General features: G+C 61.1%; 1 protein-coding gene and 1 long non-coding RNA gene across 3 annotated transcripts; both read left to right on the plus strand.

Moving 5' to 3' along the window:
- Positions 1-1,817: 1,817 nt before the first annotated feature.
- Positions 1,818-14,336, plus strand: MKNK2 (MAPK interacting serine/threonine kinase 2). 2 transcript variants are annotated; one of them, XM_075038162.1, is made up of 14 exons: positions 1,818-1,896; positions 1,984-2,233; positions 4,512-4,593; positions 4,780-4,881; positions 5,047-5,144; positions 6,164-6,243; positions 6,816-6,889; positions 6,980-7,084; positions 7,433-7,488; positions 7,708-7,803; positions 9,471-9,665; positions 9,770-9,934; positions 10,036-10,079; positions 10,355-14,336. In XM_075038162.1, exons 2-14 carry the CDS (start codon positions 2,186-2,188, stop codon positions 10,620-10,622), a joined length of 1,413 nt encoding a protein of 470 aa, XP_074894263.1. In that variant the 5' UTR covers positions 1,818-1,896; positions 1,984-2,185; the 3' UTR covers positions 10,623-14,336. The 2 variants fall into 2 exon arrangements, with proteins under 2 accessions (XP_074894263.1, XP_074894265.1); XM_075038164.1 differs by having other exon boundaries at positions 10,832-14,336.
- Positions 14,337-16,853: 2,517 nt separating this feature from the next.
- On the plus strand, positions 16,854-19,705 carry LOC142035752 (uncharacterized). Its single transcript, XR_012651943.1, has 3 exons — positions 16,854-17,225; positions 17,824-18,852; positions 19,036-19,705. It is a non-coding gene; the product is annotated as an uncharacterized LOC142035752 (long non-coding RNA).
- The last annotated feature ends 391 nt before the right edge of the window (positions 19,706-20,096 follow it).

Consider the following 20,096-nt stretch of genomic DNA (forward strand, 5'->3'; position numbering starts at 1 on the left):
CCCCTGTCCTGCAGCACCACGTTTGCCCCCCCCCCCCCCCGCCGCAGCCTGGGCTAATTGGGAAGCCCTCGTTAGCAGCACTAATAAAGAAAGGTCCAGAGTGCCTGGTTTTCCCCGGTTGCTTTGCTTGCGAGCGGGATGTGGGAGCAGCCGTCAGGGCCTGGCAAAAGCAGGAATTTGGGCAGATTCGGAGGGACCTGAGGTGGTGGGGGGGGGGTGACGGGGGCAGCCGGGCCCCCACCGCAGTGGCCCTACGCCAGGATGGCACCGGTGGCTTTGGGGGGGGCCGCAAATCCTGCAGCGAAACGTCCCCAAACACCGGGGAGGAGGAGGAGAAGCTGCTGAGGGGTGCAGAGCGTGATGGCGGGGCTGGGGGGGGGCTGCATCGCCAGGAATGGGGGGGGGGACTGACGTGGGGTACCCCGGGGGAGGCGGCTGCGGCGAAACGGGGGGCCTGCTGGGTGCGCAATGGCGGCAGCGGGGCGAGCAGCCAATGCGCGGCGCGGCCGGTGAAGTCATGCACCGCGGTGCGGCAGCCATTGGCCCCGGCGCTGCCGCTCGGGCGCAACGAGCGCGTCTGTTCTCAGCTCGGGTTGGCGTCATGCGAGAATATGGGGGGGGGGGGGGACACCCACACGGTGACGGCCTCCCACGGTGCCACCGAGCTCGGAGTTGGGGGTCCTGGTTCTGAATGTGTCGTGTCCCCCCCCCCGCTGCCACTGCTGGTGGCATCCAGCAGGGCCTCGGTGGCCTGCAGGGACGGAGGGATGTGACCCCGTGCCCTGCTTCGTGTCCCCCCCCCCTTGGCGCAGGCCCGGCTGTGGGGCTGAGCACTGCCCCACTCGTGGCATGTGTGGGCTCGGGGTGGGGGGGGGCAGGACCAGCCCCCACCCCCCCTGCCCTGAGCCTTGGGGCTGCAGAAAATGAACACGGAGACGGAGTGTCCCTGTCCCTGGGTGCGGGGGGGACAACGACACCGCAAGGGGTGTCCCTGTCCCTGGGTGCAGTGCGGGGGGGTGGCCGGGGGGGGTGTCCCTGTCCCTGACTGTAGCACAGGAGGGTGCCTGGGAGCGGGGTGGGGGGGTGCAGGGAGACCCCCAGGGGGGTGTCCCCATCCCCCACTGCAGCACAGGACAGTGCCCGGGCATGGGGGGGTGTCCGGGTCCCGGGAGCAGCAAGGGGGGGTGTCCGGGGGGGGGGCGGGTGACTGTGTCCCCAGTGGGTGCCTGGGGGGGGTCCTTGTGTCCCCGGTGGGTGCCCGGGGGGGTCCTTGTATCCCCAGTGGCTGTCCGGGGGGTTGTACGTGTCCCCGGTGCAGCACGGGGGGGGTGCCCGGGGAGGGTGTTTGTGTCCCCGGTGGGGGGGTGTGTCCCCGGGGGGGGTGTGTTTCTGTCCCCAGTGGGTGCCCGGGGGGGTGTCTGGGTCCCGGGAGCAGCACTGGGGGTGCCGGGGGAGGGTGCTTGTGTCCCCGGTGGGTACCCCGGGGGGGGTGTGTTTGTGTCCCCGGTGGGGGTGTGTCCCCGGTGGGGGTGTGTGTTCCCGGGGCGGGGGGGGGTGCTTGTGTCCCCGGTGGGTACCCCGGGGGGGGTGTGTATCCCCGGGGGGGGGTGTGTTTGTGTCCCCGGTGCAGCACGGTGGGGTGCCGGGGGGGGGGGGAATGTCCCCGTCCCGGGAGACGCAGCGCCGTGGGGGGGGGGTGGAGGGGGGGGTGCCCGGGGCGGCGGCGCACGGCGGGGGCGGTGCGGGGCGGTGCGGGGCGGGCCGGGGCCGTGGCTATAAAGGCGGCGGGGGCGGCGGCGGCGCGTCCCCTCCCGGCGGCGGCGCGGAGCGGAGCGGAGCGGGCGGCGGTGCGGGCTGCGGTACCACCAGCAGCGGCGGCTCTGCGGGGCCGCGCCGGTGGGTGGGGGGGGGTCCCGGGGGGGGGGGGGGGGTTTCTATGCGGAGCCGCAGCCGTCTGACACCCCCCCCCCCCTCTCCCCGCAGGTCTCGGCCACCCCCCGGACTCCCCTCCGGCTCTGCCCGTCCCTCCGCCTCCCTCCCCTTCCCTCCCCCCCCCGCTCCGTTTGTTTGGTTTTTTTTTTGTTTTTGTTTTTTTTTGTTTGTTTTTTGTTTTTTTTTTTCCGTCCTCCCCCCTTCCTCATTTCTCCCAGCAACGCCGCCCCCCGCCGCCCCCCCCCGCAGCAAGATGGTGCAGAAGAAATCAGAGATCCCGGGTTTCCACCGCTCCTTCAAGGTAAGGGGCTGCTCCCCTGCCGGGGGGGGGGGGAGAATCCGGAGCTGGGGGGGCGGACCCGCGGCGGCCTGATCCTGCGTTCTGCAGCGCTCTGCGCCGCATCCCCTGCCTGGGGGGGAGAACACACAGGGATGAGCCGCCTCTTGCCTGCCCCCCCCCCCCCCCCCCCCCCGATAAGGAGGGAAGCGCCGTGGACGCTGTCACCCAAACCGAGCAGCGGGACCCCCCTGTCCCCCCACCCCGGGGGGGTTGGGGTGCTGCCGGGGGTCGGGTCTGCAGACATGCCCCCCCCCGCCCCCCCCAGATGGGTGCTGGGATGCTGCAGCAAGGCTTTGCTCGCTCTGCTGCAGCTCCCACGGGGTCACCCGTGGGGTTGGGGGGGTGGGCTGCACTCTCCCCCCCCCCCCAGCTGTACCCATTCTCCCTTAATCTGCAAGCAGGGTGCTGGACCACAGCGGGGGGGGGCTGCAAGGGCTCCCCAGGCCCAGCCTGACACGGGACCTGTTGTGCAAAACCTCTTGTGCGAGGGCCAGATCCTGGCAGCGCAGCACCCACCGGCCCAGGGCTGCGGCTGCACCCCGGGGTGGTCAGGGCACCGTCACGTCCGTCCCGGGTGCTGTCACGCTCGGGGTTGTGAGGGAGGGGGCCAAATCCTGCCGGGTCCCGCTCCCCTCAATGCTCCTTCTTGTCCCGGCTGTGCGGCCGAGCAGCTTCGTGGGATCTTTGTTTAGTTTGGCTCCTGGCGCTCCGAGGGATGCTGGGAGCTCACCCGAAACCTGCCCGGCTTATTTTAGCTGACACCTAATCCTGCTTTTAAGGCTTTTGGCTGGGGTTTGGCTCCCTCCCCACCACCCCCCCCCCGAGTGGCTGGGGACCGGGGGGGGGGGGACACACGGGACATCTCGGATGTGCTGATGGAATCGGTGCGCAGCGTCCGCCCCGCGCCTCCCATCCCCCAAACCTTTTGTGTGTCGGTGCTGCGGCAGCTGGCAGGGCCCAGTGCCCCCCGTGTGCCCCCCCCGTACCTCCCCGGGAGGCCTCATCCTGCCCACGGTGCAGGGACTTGGGCCAGAGCTGCTCATCCCTGGGGGGGGGGGGGGGCGCAGATGCTTTGACGTAGGGGCCTTTGGCCAGGGCTGGGTGGGGGGGTTTGGCAGCTGAAGGGCAATGCTGCATTCTGGAAATTCAGCTTATATTATTTTTTTTTTTTATTTTTTTTTTTGTGGGGAGGAAGCTGGCAAAACGCTGGGCAGGAGAGTTTTGGCCCCAGAGATCTGGAGTGGTGCTTGGTGGGGGGGTGCTTCTGGTGTGACCCCCCCCCCCTCCCCCAGCACACCACGGTGGGGACCTCCCCGGTCCGTGTCCGTCCCCCCCCCTGCCCCGAGAGCCACCCTGTCAGCAAACAGGCGCTTTCTGGCTGTTTCTGGCAGCGGTGGCCGGGGTTTGCTGTTCCTGCGACGCACTGGGGCTGGCAGCCGGCCCGGGCACCGGGGCACCGGGGCGGGTTTGGGAACGCCGCCGGGAGCTGCCACCTCCACCCAAACAGATTTCGTAACCCTGCGGAGGATGGGGCCCTTTCGCCTCCCCGGCTGGGTGCCCCCGGTGCTCCCCTTCCTGCTGTGGGGTGGCTCAGGGGGGGCAGAGGGTCCCCATGTCCCCTTTGGGGTGCTGGGACCAGAGCCACTGGGGTTTGGGGTGGGGGAGGCAGTGGTTCCCGTGCCCTTCGCCGCTCCGGGGCGCAGGGAGGGTTTCGAGTGGGGCCTGATCCTGCCAGGTCACAGGTGTCTCGCAGCCCGGCAGGCAGGACGTTGACCGGAGCGGGGCTGAGCGGGCTCTTGACCTTGCTGGAAGCCGCGAGGATGCGGCGTGGTGGCTCTGGAGCCCGTCCTGGCTTTTCTTCCTCCCCCCTTCACTGTAGTTCAGGTCTGGGTGGAGACCTGGGGTTGGGTTGGTGCGGGCGGCCCCGATCCCTCTCATCATCCCCCGCGCGCTGGCCTGGGGCTGCTGGCGTGGAGGCATGACCCTGCAGTGCCGTCCCCATCAGGAGATGTGGTCAAAGCCTTCCTCCTCCTCCTCCTCTGGCTCTGCCTGGGGCTCCGCCGTCTCCCTCCAGCAGCAGCACCGTGAGCCGGTGTCCTGCACCGACGGGGCGGGTGAGCCGAGTGTATGCCAAGACCAGGAGCGTGCCGGGCTCTGTGGCCGTAGTGGGCTTGGCGCAGGCGGCTGGTAGCGGCTGATCCGGCGGCTGCCATCTCATTCCTGTTCTTGGCCCCCGCAGGGACAAAACCCCTTTGACCTGGAGTTTGACCAGTCCAACCACCTGGAGCCCGTCTTCAACTTCGAGTGCCCGCCCCGTCCCGGTGAGCTGTGGGTGCCCTCCCGTGGGGCTGTGTCCCTGGGGGGGGGGCTTCTCCCATCCCGGACCCCGGAATGTTGGCCCTTTATGTTTCCCTGAAGGCTTTGGGGAGCTGCCCCAAGGGCGGCGATGCTGGGGGAGCATTGGGTGGATGGGGGTGACTCACGCCGGTGGCTTTGCTCTGGCACAGACATGCCTTCAAGTCAACCCATCGATATCCCTGACGCCAAGAAAAGGAACAAGAAGAAGAAGCGCTGCAGAGCCACCGACAGCTTCTCCGGCAGGTTCGAAGGTGAGCGGGGCTGCCCGGGGACCCCGGGGTCCCCCCCTGGCCTGCAGCAGGGCTGGGGGCTTCCTGGCATCTCCGGGCTTGGGGACAGCCCAGGGACAAGGGACAACAGTGGTGTGTCCCATGCTGCGGTGGTGCCGGCAGCTCAGGCGACCTCTTCCCTGCCAGATGTTTACCAGCTGCAGGAGGAGGTGCTGGGAGAAGGGGCCCATGCCAGAGTCCAGTCCTGCGTTAACCTCATCACCAACAAGGAATACGCGGTGAAGGTAAAGCTCTGCCGCTTGGGGCTGCGGACCAGGCTCCCTCCCACCCTCTGCCTCAGTTTCCCTTTCTGCCCTCCCCATCTCGGGCTCTCCCGGATCCTGTGACCATCTGGTGCTGGCACAGGACGACAGTTTCGTGGGCCGGAGGGGAAGGAGAGGGGCAGGAGCGTGGCCGGGCCGTGCAGGTGGCACACCATCCTCTGCCACTGCCCAGCTCCGGGACCTTGGTCAACCCCCTTAGCCACGCTCCTCTCCCTGTAAATTAGGGCAGACGGGAGATTAAATTAACGCTTGCAACGCGTCTGGGGACTTGGGGCAAGCAGGGGCATGTGGTGCCGGCAGGGTGGCCGGCTCTCGCTTGCCCAGAGGAGGTCTCCGTGCCCCTGTGAGCACGTGGGTGCTGGAGGGGTTTGGGGTGAGCCAGCTGCTTTTGGGGTTGGGGATGGTGGTCCCGTGGCCCCGCGCCCCGCAGGCTTTCAGCCATGGCACGAGGGGGCTGGGATGAGCCCTGTGTCAAAATGCAGCCAAATGCAAGGGGAACTGGGCTTCTCCCGTTGCCCCACGGGGGCCTTTGGGTGCCCCAGTGGGGAAACTGAGGCAGCGGGGAGGGCTGTATGGCAGTCAGGTGCTCTGTGTACCCTGAAGGGCTGGGGCCAGTGGGAGCACCCAGCTCTCCCCCCGCCAGGCTGTGGGTGGGGACCCCCTGCCCACCCCAGTGGTGCCCGCCGTGCCAGCGCCCGCTGGGGCGAAGGGCCCTTCTCTGCCACCGGGGCGGCTGCGCCGGGGTTCGGCAGTGTCACATGGACCTCGCCTTGGCAGTGGCCCCGGGAAGGAGCGGCTTGGCACCGCCGCCGGGAACAGCCTGTTCTGCTGCCTTAACCCCTTCGGGCACCCCACTGCTTTGCTCCACCCGGCCCCCCGGGGGTCCCCAGTGCCGGCTGGGTGGGGTGCGGTGGTTGCCGGCCCCAGCTCCTCCCCGGCAGCGGTGCCTCTCCCTGAGTGTCCCCCATTTTTCATTTCAGATCATAGAGAAGCGCCTGGGACACATCCGCAGCAGGGTCTTCCGCGAGGTGGAGATGCTGTATCAGTGCCAGGGACACAGGTACCGTGGGGCAGCCACCGTCCGCCCCCCCCCCATGGCCACGGGGAGTAGGCTGAGACCGGGCTGATGCTCGTGACACCCATGGGTTGCAGCCAGGCCACCCTCGCACGCTGCGCTCCCTCCCCGCGGCCTCGCCGGCCGGTGCAAAATCATCTCAAGGCGATGTTAAGCGGTTTGCCATGACAACGGGGGCCGCAGTGGCCAAGTTGGAGCGATGCCGAGGGGCGAGCCGAGCCGCTGCCGCGGCGTTTGCCGTCCTGCCGCGGAAAGCTGCTGAGCGGGGCTGTTTCTGGAGAGGGGCGAGCGAGCCAGGAGGGTCTGCGAGCAATTAGGGAGCGGAGCTGGGCGCCGAGAAAGTCCCTCTCCCCCCCTGGAATGTGGCCAGGGGGCCCCGGCCGTGTGGTTTCAATCACTGGAAACCCAATTTTCCTGTCTCGCATCCCCCTCCCCACGCAGGTTCCCGTGCCGGTTGGGGGTGCGGGGGGGCTGTGGGGAGGTGGGACCCCAAAAGGGTTGGGTTTTTTTTTTTTTTTGACGGGGGGGATGCTGAGCTGTTGCTGCTGTCCCTGCAGGAATGTCCTGGAGCTGATCGAGTTCTTTGAGGAGGAGGAGAGGTTTTACCTGGTGTTTGAGAAGATGCGAGGAGGTGAGTGCGGTGCCGGGGAGGGGGAAGCCGGGGTAGCAGGACCCCCCCCCCAGCCCCACGAACCCCCGCTCTGCTGTCACCCGGCTGCAGGCTCCATCCTGACCCACATCCATCGGAGACGTCACTTCAACGAGCTGGAGGCCAGCGTGGTGGTGCAGGATATCGCCAGCGCCCTGCACTTTTTGCACAACAAAGGTGAGCTGGGATGCCGTGCCCTCCCCCGGGGGGGGGGGGGGAGATGCTGCCTCCCCGCATCCTTCTGCCCAGGGGTGGGGGGGGACACGACAGTGTCAGACCCCCCGCCCGGGGCACGCAGGGTCAGGCTCAGCTGCATCACGAGGCTTTTTGTGGTGCGAAGCCTGTTCCTCCGGTTCGGCCGGGGCTCGGGGCCAGCAGCAATTTTTTGCCCTTTGCCACGACGCAGGCGGTGATTTGGGGTGGGGAGGGAGGGGTCCTTGTGCCACCCCCAGGCCTTTCACCAGGGAGGACTTATGGGGGGGGCAGAATTTTTGCCCTCATCATCTCTTCTCTCCCCCCGCCCAGGAATCGCACACAGGGATCTAAAACCAGAAAATATTCTGTGTGAGAGCCCGGACCAGGTGAGGGGGGAGCAGCTGGGGTGGTGGGCGCAGGGGGGTGCTGCCCGGGGGGGGGGGGGGGGCAGGTCCCCATGGGGGATGCTGCTGCCATAGCACATGGGGTGTTACGAAGTGGGACACAAACCAGGCGTTAACAAGCAGCTGGGGCACAAAAGCAAGGCTGTGGTCCCCTGGGGGGGTTGCCGGGGGGGTCACCGACCACTTCTTCCCCCCCCCCAGGTCTCCCCAGTGAAAATCTGTGACTTTGACCTGGGAAGCGGCATCAAACTCAACGGCGATTGCTCCCCCATCTCCACCCCGGAGCTGCTCACCCCGGTAAGCATGCGAGCCCCAGGGCTGGGGGGGGGGGGGGAACTGTCCCTGGGGCCCCCCCCCCCCAGCTGCCCCATAGACTTTGGGTGGGGGGGATACGGAACACTGCGTGGGGACACCCCCCTGCTCGTCGCTCCCGTCGCTGATGCTGCCTGTGTGTCCCCCCCCCCCAAGCCCGCGGCAGCAGGCGAGATGTGGTTACATAACGTGGGGGGGGGACAGGGACGAGGGGGGGGGACACACACGAGGTTGGCACACAGCCCGGGCTGCCGTGAGCCTTAGCAACAGCCAACCCTGGTGGAGGCGGCTGCGGGGGGGGAGGCTGGTGCTCACTGGGAGAAGTGGGTCAGGCGAGGGGCTGGGGGGGGGCTGCTGTGATTCCCCGGGTTGTGGGTGAGAGGGGGCTGCCCCCTCCCCCCCCCCCCCAAGTTACGGGATGGTGCTTGTATGTGATGCAGACCCCGTAGGGTGGACACCCCTAAAGCTTCCAGGGTGAACCCCGTGGTGCTCGGAGCTGTTCCACCCTTTGGGGGGGGTGCTAAGCCTGCTACCCCCCCCCCCCCCAGAAAGCCCTGCTTCTCTTATCGACAGCAGCAGACCCCCCCCCCGTTCAGGGTGTTGCCCTGCACCCCAGTGTTTTTGGGGTGCTCACGTGCCGGCAAGGGCAGAGCCTGACCGATGCGGGGTGCAACAACAACAGAGGTGGGGGCCAAAACACCCCCGGCCCCCCTCCTTCCTCCCCATTTACCCTTCTGGGGCAGGGGCTGAATTTCTGACGTGTCCCAAGTTTCCCCGTTCTCAGCAATGGGAGCAGAGGGGGGGGCGGCCGCCCTGCTGCAGGGTGGTTGGGGTTTTTTGGGGTTGTTTTGTTTTTCGTTTTGTTTTTTTTTTTTTTTTTTTTTCCTGCGGTGGCATCAGCTGCTGGGGCTGGTGAGGCCTCTCATTAGGAGGAGGCCTCTCGTTACGGGGTGATTATCTGCTGGCTGCAGCTTTTTTTCTGCTCTGGTCACGAGGCCCGTGTGGGTTGCGGGTCACGTGCGCTGGAAAGCCCCAGAGCCCCGGCAGCCATCGAGGACCAGCCGCTGGCTCTTGCCTCTCCTCGCAATCGCTTTTAACTCCTCTGGCACCGTATCCCGCCTCTGCTCCCGGACCTCTGCCAGCTCCGGCGGGCCCTGCCTGCGTCAGGCAGGGGAACAGGCAAAGCAGGCTCGTCCCCGCCGCCTGCCCGCGGTGTTTTGCGGCCGCTCCCGGGCGATGGGACGGACGCTGCCCCGTTGAGCTGGTCGGGTGGCGGCGGTGCTGTGGGGTGTGGGTCCGGTGCTGCCCCGTGGGGGTACCTGGGAGGGGGTTACACCCCGTTAGGATTTTTTTTTTTTTTTTTTAATGGGGCGGCAAGCCCCAGAGAGGCAGGTTTGCGGCATCCCCTGCGTGGCAGGGGGTGGTGGGAAACCGAGCAGGAGTGATCTGTCCTGCCAGGAGCAAACCCGGGCAGCAGCAGGGTCTGCACCCTCATTTCAGGGGGTACAGCCCCATAGTTCTGGCAGGACCCCCCTGCCTCCTCCAGTCCAACCGGCCAGCATGGCTCTGCCCCATCAGCATCTGCCCCCCCCATCGCTCCCCCATCCTTTTGGGGACCCCGTACCGGGGCTCACCCCCGCCTCTCCCCACAGTGCGGCTCCGCTGAGTACATGGCCCCGGAGGTGGTGGAAGCCTTCAACGAGGAGGCATCCATCTACGACAAGCGCTGCGACCTGTGGAGCCTGGGCGTCATCCTGTACATCATGCTGAGCGGGTACCCCCCCTTCGTGGGTCACTGCGGCTCCGACTGCGGCTGGGACCGGGGCGAGGCGTGCCACACCTGCCAGGTGCGCGGGGGACCCCCGGCGTTGCCGAAACCCGCCGCCGGTTTGGCAGCACCGCTCCTGGCTCAACCCCTTTTATTTCTTTCCCCCCCCTCTCCCCACCCCAGAACATGCTCTTCGAGAGCATCCAGGAGGGGAAGTACGAGTTTCCCGACAAGGACTGGGCGCACATCTCCTTCGGAGCCAAAGACCTCATTTCCAAGCTGCTGGTGAGAGATGCCAAGAAGCGGCTCAGTGCGGCCCAGGTCCTGGAGCACCCCTGGGTGCAGGGGGTGAGTGCTGCTGTCCCCTGTTCCCCCCCCCCCCCCAAACCCCTGCTCCCAAAAGCCAGGGTGGGGGAAACCCGGCTCTGACTGACTGCGTTTCGTTGCAGTGCGCCCCGGATAACACCCTGCCGACCCCCATCATCCTGCAGAGGTGAGCGCGGGTGGCCCTGGGATGGTGGGGTGTGTGGGGGGGCATATCCTAGCCCCCCAAATCCTGGCTTCTCTCTCCTTTTGCTGCTTTTTGGGGGCTCTGCCACAGCTCTCGCTGTTTGGGCAGCGGTTGCAGCATGTGATTTGGGTTCGAGCCACGTTTTTGGTGCATGACCGGTCCGGCGTGGCATGCACACGGGGGGGGACACTGATATTTGACCCCAACCTCCCTCCAGCCTCCCCACATCCCACCCTAAGCCCTTGCCTCCCCCGCAGGAACAGCAGTGCCAAAGAGCTCACCTCCTTTGCCGCCGAGGCCATCGCCGTCAACCGCCAGCTGACACGGCGCGACGAGGACGAGGAGGAGGAGGCGGAGGAGGAAGCACGACCCATCATCATCAAAGCTACCTCACGGGCCATGCAGCTCTCCCCCCCCTCCGAGTCCAAGCTGGCCAAGCGGCGGCAGAAGAGCAGCCTGGCCAAGGCGGTGGCCCCCGGGCAGCACCTGGTGGCCCCGCTGGTCCTGGTGGCCGACCAAGCCTGAGCTGTGCCCCTCGGACCTGCTGTACCCCATGTCCTCCTCCTCTTTCTTTCTTTCTTCCCCCCTCCAACCCCTCCACCCCCCAAAAACCCCACTGTTTCTGGCTAGTGACAAGATCAGGACTCGTCCCTGTGGCTGGTTTCCAAGGTTTTGCTGATCTTGTAGGTCTGGGGGTGGGAGGGTTTGTTTAAGATCTTTTTTTTTTTTTTAAGGTATTAAATCAAGCGTGAGGTTGCTTCACCCAGGGCACACTCAAGGACATCTGACAGACACACGGACTTTTGTTTCCCGACTCTTGGTTTCTCCTCTGACATGTTTTTCCTCCCTCCCCGACACCAAAGGACTCTTTGTATCCGCGGCTGCTTTGACGATTTCAGCTCATTTCATACTGTGAACAAAAGACCCTCGGTCGCGTTTTCAACAACGGGAGTTGCGTTTTAACCTCGTCCCTCCCCTCGGAGCTGCAGGTCTTTCTCCGATGTTGGGGTAGATCCCACAAAAAACCCCCTCCCGGGGGTCCGGGAGTCACCTCCCGGGTGCGGGGAGCCCCTCCGTCCCGTGCTCGGGGGCGTCCCTGGCTGTGCTTTGGGGGGGACGCGGTGGGCATTGTGCAGGGAACCGCTCGGGCTGGGGAGAGATGGTGCCAGCAAGGGAGCCGTGCCCCGTCCCACCGAGCCACCCTCTTTCCTCCGCAGCCTGCTTCCAGAATAAGCTATTCACCCCCGTTTTTCTTTTTTTTTCTTTCTTTTTTTTTTTTTTTTAATTATTGTTGGTTTTAAACTGCTAGCTGTGCTTCTCTACAGGGCATGGAGAAATGTCTTCCTTTCCTCCTGCGTTCTGGCTGGTGGCTCCCTGGGGGTAAGGTCAGAGCCGGGGGGGGATACACAGGCGTCTGGGGCCACGTTCTTGTGCCGGTCGGGTGTCGCACCCATTTTCGGAGGGGCTGCTCGCCAGCGGTTGTCCCCTCATGGAGGTGCAAGAGGGGCTGAGGTCTCCAGGACAGCTGGAGCAACAACAAAATACCCCTCTGGGAATAGCAGGGTGCTCTCTGGAAAGCAAAGGACCCCCCAACCCCTTAAAGAGCGTTGGGACCCGCTGCAGGGTGGTGCGACCTGGCGTGGCTTCGGGCTGGTCCCGAGGCTGCTGTGGCAGGAGGGTCTGGGGGTGTGCAGGGTGCTGAGTGCCCCGGGGATGCCGGCGGGTGAGCGACCGGGCTAGTGGCAGCACCCAAGGGCCACGGTGCTGGGGAGAAGCCTGGGGAGGGCTCGGGATGTGGGGCTGGAGGGTTTGGGGTCAGGACAGCAGCGCCTTGGGCAGCGCGGGGTCTGACGGGTGGCTGGGGAGAGCTGGGCGTGCGTGTTCACGCGTGTGCGTCCACGTTCGTGTGTGTTCGTGCATCTGCATGCGTGGCGCTGCCCTCTCCTCGGAGCTTGCTTTGGGGAAGGGAGGGGATGCACGCGGGGGAAGGACTTGGGATGCTGAATCGGGATGAGGCCCTTGGCTGGTTTTTGCCGCGCGGGGCTGGATCCGTCCACGCGAGCGAGCGGTGCCCGTGCCTGGGAGTCGGGCTGGTCTCCAGCTCCTCCAAACACCCCCTGCACCGAGCCAGAGCAGAAAACCTGCTCCCCACCGCGGGCATGGCCGCGGGTCGTGCCACCGAGCTGCACCCGCTGCCTTGCCCATGTCCCACGGGGAGGGAGCGTGCCTCCTTCATTAGCAATCTTCTTTCCCTTCCAATTCGATGCTTTGAGCTTTATATTTTGAAAAAGCAGCCTTGGCCCATCGTGTGCACAGGTGAAGGCTTTGGGAGCTTGCTTTGAGCTGGGGAAGAGAATTCCCTGGGTCTTCAGCTGAAGACAGTCACTATCTCGGAAAAAAAAAAAGTTCTCCTTTTTATTTTAAGACTGCTGACAGCAATACTATGCAATATATGTTGTTTTTTGTTTCAGGGAGGTGTGTGTGAGTTATCTTGGGAGATGATGATCTCGGGTGTTGATGGAGTTTGGGGCAGGGACCGTCTTTTCTCACCCTTCCAGGCCCTTCTGCCGAGCGGCATCAGTGGGTTGGGGAGGGGGGCTCCCCGCCCCCCTGCCTAAAAAAAACAAACCCTGCCTTGCACTTGCGATCTGCCCTCTCCCCCGGGTGCTCTTGGTCCCACTGTGCGGGGTGGGGAGCAGCGAGGCGGTGGCCAGGGGAGACACCCCCCCCCCCCCATGCAGGCACTGGGACACCCTGGAGAGGCCTCCTTTAAAGGAAAAAAAAATCCATCTTGATTGTACATTGTTACTTTTTATAGCTTATTTTGTTTTATCAGTTGTAGATAATTCCTTGTTGTCTTATATTAAGAAATACTTGAATGATGTACAGTACGCGATGCCTTGAGCTGGTATTGTGAAAGCTATTGTTAATGCTGCACGCCGCAGCCTTTTTTAAAAAAAACAAACAAAAAATAATCGTGGGAAGGGGATGGCGGGGGGATGTCTCTGAAAAAATTTTCTTTTTTTGTCCCCCATGCTTTTGTTGGCAAACATCAAGTTTCCCCCTCTTCCCACATGTAAGACCCATCTCATATATATATATGTATGTATGTATATATATATAGATATACACACATACTCTTCTGAAGGCTGGCGCGTGGCCTGGGTGACCCGTGCTGTGCGGGGAGCTCGTCCCTGTGGGCACTTTTCTGATACGTGGGTATCCTCGGCCGGGGATGCCTGCAGCTGGCGGATGCTGTGGGTGTTTGCATCGAGGGGATGGACGTGCCGGGGAGCATCTGACTTCTTTGCTGGTTGCTTGGCCCAGGCTTGGCTTCATGTTTCGGCTCGGGGGTTTGGTTTTATCGTGGACCCGGCGTTCCTGACGTAGCACTCGGTGGGGGAATCCCGTGCCGCCGGGATGGTAAGCTCCCAGCAGCTCTGGTGTGCGGCGTGCGTGGCAGGGTCTGTGCGTTATAGAGGATCCTTAAATGCCTCTAGAGCTGAGGGATCGACTCTAAAACACCTCTCGACCTGACTCGCAGCGGTGTTGGGGACCCATGGGTGCCTCAGCAGTGCAGGACTTGGCACTGCACCAGGCTGGCTGGGGAGATGCTCGTGCCGGGGCCGGACATCCCCTCCCTGCTGCCGGTGCCTCTCCCGAGGTGGTTTCCAGACAGATGCTTCCCGACCCACAGTCCAGCACCAGCTAACCCCTCTTGCCAATGCCCTTCTTCCTCCTCTTCCTCTTTCAAAGCCTTTCCCCCCCATAGAGCATCTGTCTTGGAAACCAACTTCAAAAAGATTTTTTTTTTTCTTTTAAGCTGGAAATTTTAAGTGTTTTGGCTTCCTCTCCTTCCCCCCTGCCCTTCCTTCAGCCAACTAACTCGACTTAGAACTGGTTAGAAACGTTTACTGTGAAGCTAACTTTTTTTATCAAAACAGGAGAAACTTTCTCCACTTTACAATTGATGAAGACTGCCAAAGCTGGTTTGACAAGAGTCATGTTAACGCACTGTTGGTTTGTACAATGGCAGCCTCCACTCGGGGGCTGGCTGGAAAATAAAAATGAAAACAAAAAAAAAAAAAAAAAGGAAAAAACCCCACAAAAACAAGCACTTTACTGTATGTACCAGGTGAACTGATACAGCTGAATTGAAGTTTTCCTTTATAACAATTGTTGATGCCAGAATTTTGTATTCTGTTTTGTAAGAATTTAATAAAAATGCATTGAGACCTACGTGGTCAGTATGTGGCTGCGGGCAGGCTGGGCAGCACGGGGCTGTTGGTGGCTGCTGAGGGCACTGGGCAAGCGTGGGGTGGGGGGAGCGAGCCCCCTGCACTCCAGTCAAGGGGTCTTCCCACCGTTGTCCTTCCTAGTCCGCTGCTGGTCCCAAGGGGGCTGGGACTACAGCCAGGCAGGGCTGGAGCTGCAGGGTGCTGAGTCGGGATGCCAGGAATACGGGCTGGCAGCAGCTCAGGTCCTGACTCACTTTTCCCAACGGAGGGGTGTGATCTGCTGAATCCCCAAATGGGTTGGAGGGTCACGGTGCAGCACTGTGCTCTTTGCCAGCTGCCCTACTACCACCTCTCGGAGACAACCCTGGCCCATTTTCCATTCCCCTTACCTGTCAGGTGGTGGAGGGGGAAACAGAGGCAAGAGGAAAGTGAGTGGTGGGATGCTGGGGATATGGGCAGCGGCAGGGACTGGAGGCTGGTGATCAGGATGTGGGAGAAAAGTGCTGCAGAAGCCCTGCTGTGCTTTCTTCCATGGGCAGGGAAGACCTTGCTGAATTTTTTTTTTTTTTAATGCATTTTAAGGTATTTTCTGACCTGTTATAAGTAAGTTTTCCAGTCCTGCTGCCATGCTGGGAGATGGAGCTGTGAGCCCTCTGGATGTCATTGCCATGGCTGGTGGGAACTGCTGTCCTGGCAGACCCCCACACGTAGCACCCTCGGTTTTGAGGATGGGGCTGCAAGCTTTGCCGCACATCAGGAGCTGCTGCTCCCGGCTCTGCACACTGGCAAGGACGGCTCTGAGCAGAGAAAGCCCCACAGCGGCTCGCTGATGAGAAATCCATGCTTGCTGTTTGATAAATGGTGCGGCTGCTTCCTGCAGCTTCTGGATCTGGACAGGGCAGCCCCAGGAGTCTCCCCTCGCAGGCTGCTCTGGGATGGCCTGTGGTGGGACCAGAGCTGAGGTCCTCTGGATGCAGAGGATGAGAAGGAGCGAGTCTCATCCCACTGCGCTGTTCCTGCCTCTGCTGAACAAAGCTATTGCTGCCTCCTGTGCCTGGGGGCACAGCATTGCAACCCTGGAGATTTTATGAGCATCCAGCTCTCAGCAATCCTTTTCTCCCCTGCTTGTGTATCCTGCTCCCCTTCCCCTCTTGCATGTTGTCGCATCTGTCCTTGGGTGCTCACCTATCTGTTCCAGAAACCCTTCCTCTCCTGCTGCCCTTTGCTCGTGGCCCATCCTGCAGATGATCTACCTTCCAAGATGCTGGGTGGATGCCAGGCAGGTGGCATGTCAAAGCGAGCTTTGCTGCTGAGGCTGGTTTAGGTTTTAATCTCTGTAAAATTTCTACACACGGTCCCTCTTCTTCCCCCCCACCCCCCCCATCCCTGGCTTCACCACCCCCAGAAAGCACCCGGTAGTTGGAAACCATCTCAGAGCACGTGCAGAGAAGGGCAGCCCCGAAAATAAACCAATGCTGGGTTAAAATAACCTGCGCTGTTCTGGTGCTTGAGCATCAGCCCAAAATAGGCTCTCCTGCTGGGATAAGGGTGCTATAAATAAGTCTGCGTTGATTTGCATTGGAGAAAAGCCCCGCAGCAGGAGCAGTGGCGATGCCACCCACGCTGGCCCGGTGGCACCGTGAGAGTGAAGGGGCCACTGCAGAGCTGCCGGGGTGGCCTGGGTGACGTCGCGGGTCACTCAGGCTTCAGGTGACGTGGCGGCTTGTGTCAGTTCTCCTGTTCTCAGGATTTAATTGAGCCATCAGGTCATGATCGGATGTGAGTGGCCGTGGTGCTTGGGTGGCCAGTGTGGTTGTGCCTGGCTTCAGCATAAGGCACCGAGGAGGGTGGGCAAGCAGGCAGCTGAATTGTCTTCAGTATTTTGGGTCTAAGCCTGGCTTTATTGGTGACAGGAGATGATCCGGATGATTAGCCAATGTTTTAATTCACTATCTGCTCAAAACCCCCCCCCGAACGGAGGAACATGCATTCCCTCAGCCCCAGACTGGTCTCCTAAATAGTCAGTGAGCCCCAAAACCACACTGAGCATGCAGAGAGGAAAGTGTGAAGGGCTTTTTTGGATCAAAAAAAGGTTTCATTTCCTCTTTGTGCTTTTAAAATGTTTTATGGGTTGGCCAGAGAGGGAAAGAACTACTGTGCATTTTGCAGTGAATCACCACGCCTGTCCAGATAACCAAAACAAAGCAATTTGGGTTCTTTTTTTTGGTAGAATGTGCCATTTTGGTGTCATTTTGTGGCTGGTGTGTAGGTGTGCAGGTTCTCCCTCTGTAGCCGTTTCGGGGAGCGATGTGCACCCTGGCAGACCCCAGCGCGTGGGTCTGTCCCTGCCTGCAGTCAGTTGTTACACCTGAACGCCCTGCGGCAGGCTGTGTCCCTCTGCACCAGGACAAGTCTTGGTGGCACAAGCACAGCACGGCACGGCTGTCACCTCTGCCGGCTGGAAAAGGTCTTGGTCAGTCTTGTGTTTGTGGGCTTCGATGGTGAAGTGTGGCTTTTGGAGAGCCACGGGATGCAGGTTCGGCTTTCCCACAGGATTTCAGTTCTGGGTGGAACTGCACGGGCCTTGGGAGCTGCGGTCGGTCAGCGGGAGCGGAGCAGTCAGGTTTTCCCAAAGCCCAGGAGAGCATCTCCAGCTGCGCCCCTCAGAGACTGCACTGCTGCCCATGGCTGGAGTGGGTCATCGGCCTCATCGTTCGCCTCACCTGGTTGAAGGTTTAAATAAAGGCTTGTTGCTGAAGTATAGGATTTGGCAAGTCCCACTTTCGTCCCCCTCTGGCTAACACCCAAGATGTGTCTCTCTGCCACGCAGTCCTCCTCAGAGCTGCAGTTCGTCTTAATGTAACTCCTTTGAGATGAGCTGCTCAGCCAGGTAAGAGCTACCTCTACATTCCTAGCTTTTGCTTGGAATACATATTCCAAATGTATTTTTTTGGTCTTTACAAGGCAAAGAAATGTCAGGTGTCCTCTGCCATTGAACTCTGAGCACTCCAGTCCCACTGGTTTAATTCCAGCTGCTTGTAGCTTGCCGTTGTGCAACCAAGACCCTTTATTTCCAGACCTATATTTGGTCAGCCTTCATCTAACACCAACTGAATCACACCGATTCCCCCACCCAGAGTTACTGCTGTGGTTAGGCTTTTTATCTTCTTACGATTACCCCATCTAAAATAGTGCTGCCTTTTGCTGAGCGCCTAATTTGTGAAGAAATCTGTTGGCTATCAGATCCAGAAATAACAGCGCCGTGCCATTTTTAGGAGCGTTTGTTCTCAGATTTATTTTGGGGATGTTAAAGTCTCCCATATGGCACTATTCTTTGACTGTATTTCTTTTGTCTAATACACTACTGATCGCTGCTGCGTTGGTCCAGGGATGCTGTAGCAAACACCTTGCCCATCCCACAGAGCCAAGGCAACAGTGTACCGCATGGATTTCTGTGCTATCTGTATTATCCATTCTTATTTCTGTAGCTGTGTTTCTTTACATTGGTCCCGAGTTGAGCCTCTGGCTACTGCCACAATACGAATCATCCTTGTTTGTGTCATCACGTGCTGAATAAACAGGATCTGTCTAATGAGACGCTGCAGGGCTGGCACGGTGAGTAAGGCACAGAGAAGGGCGGTGGTGCTGGGGACATCGGCATCAACCGCAGAGGGATCGCAGGTGCTGTACTGCTCTGGTGGGCATTGAATCCTCTCCCTGCGTGATGGAGAAGCGCTCATCCTCCCTGGCAGGCACACCAACCCCTCGGAGAGGCCACTATTTCTCAAAGATGGGCCAGCTGTGGATTTGATGGGATTTGGGGGCAGGGAATGCTATGGTGGAGAGGCTTCAGCCTCCACCAACTCCATCCCCACCAGCATGGGCTGGGCTGGACACTCATGCACCTCCCCGCAGGGCACAAACCTCTTGGCGATGCTGTGGGACCAACCAGCCAGTGCCCGCCTGCCCTGGGACAAGGCTCCAGGCCACCCCCTGCCAGTAATCAAAAGTGTCCAACCATCCAGCCACCCCGTTGGGCGAAGGCAGCAGTCTTTAGCTCCCTCTAATGTTTATGGCCCAAATGAAGCATCCAAAAGCCAAAGAGGACTGAGCAGGGACTGGGCAGGCATCCAGATACCACGTTTGTGAGTAGAAAGTGTGACGCTGAAATGCATCGAAGCAGCTTGGCCAGCAAGGGAGTGCGAATGTGTGATGTGCTAAGCAAATGGCGTGAAAGACAAAAGGATGCAGTGTTTTTAGAAAGAATACATCTGTATTTAATGCTTGGTTATTATTAATAGAAGAAAGATTTCACAGGAAAAAGAACAGTTCCTCTAAAGACTCCTGCTCATTCCTGCATGCACAGACCAGATGCCAGAAGGGATGATTAGGACGGCCAGCTTTGAACCCCAGCATAGCTGTGGCTACAGGAGGTTCCCAAGCTCAGCCACGTGAAGTGTAACACAGCTTTGAAAAATGCAGCAGAAACCTGCCAGGACGTAAGGCAGCATAAAAAGGTATTTGATAACATGATACAAAACCAGGTCGGAAGCTCTCGATCAAAATTAGTGGTGTAACAACACCGCTGCGATTTGCCACAGCAGCGTCTGGCCATAGTGGTTAATCGGTGAGATCCCTGAGCTATACAAGGGTCTGGAAGCTTTGAATCAATATAAATAGCATGTTTTTGTGTATTACAGAAACTGTAATGCAAAGGCACAGAAAACAGAAGGGGCAGACAAGACATCTCCTTGCTGAACATGTCAAATCAAGGACCACACGTTTGCTCCTGAATGCATGTGCGTGCACCTCCAAAAGCTGAACACAGATCAGGGGACGGATAACAGAGGAAGGGGGAATGTAATTACCCTGTGAAGAATAAATCACTTTAACGGTTCAGTTACTGAGATCACAGCAAGGCAGTGGCATAGCCTCTTAATTAATCTTCCGCTTTTCAGACTGCTCCTGCCCCCTTGCGCCATTTTCCACCTCACGCTGGCTGGCAAGGAGATGGCCATCGGTGGGGACCCGGTGGCCAGCACACCTTTCTGCCAAGCAGATCTCGCAGAATCTTTCTGGCAGTGGGGCATGACCAGGTGAGGGATCAGGCTGGTGTGGATCAGCCTGTCCCCAAGGAGAGCTGCGGCTCCCTGGTCTGTGCAGCGTAATACCCACAACGCTCCTGGTAACGTGGTGCTCCAGGCCCGGTGTCAGCAGCCGCGGCCCATAACTCCGAGCTAATTATTCTGAGGAATTGCTGGGCACAAAGCAGGGTGTCTTGGGGACGGCAGAGGCTTGGGTCTCCGCTTTAGAGGAAAGGCTGGTTGGTGAGAGTGGGAAGGGAGCGACCCTTGCTCCCTTCACATCCCCCCTGCCTCCCCCACCAGGGCTGCCCCCCTTCACCCACCCCCCCAACTGCCCCTCTCCATGGCCCAAACCTCCTTCACTCCTCACCCCCCAGCACCGACCCCCTTCAGCCCCATAACTCCCAACCTCCCCTCCACGAATTGCCCCCCCCCCCCATTCCTCATCCCTCCACAAACTGCTCTCTGAGCCCCCCCACCCTCATCCTCCCCAGAATGACACCCCCTCACAGGATGGCCCCCTTAACCCCTAAAACTGCCCTTCAGCGATTGCTCCCCTCGCCTCCTGCACGCCTCCTCAGGGGATTGCCCCTTTATCCCCCCCAAACTGCCCCTCAGGGATTGCTCCCCTCGCCCCCCGCACGCCTCCTCAGGGGATTGCCCCCTTATCCCCCCAA

Source organism: Buteo buteo, chromosome 10, assembly GCF_964188355.1.
Source record: "Buteo buteo chromosome 10, bButBut1.hap1.1, whole genome shotgun sequence".
NCBI lineage: Eukaryota > Metazoa > Chordata > Aves > Accipitriformes > Accipitridae > Buteo > Buteo buteo.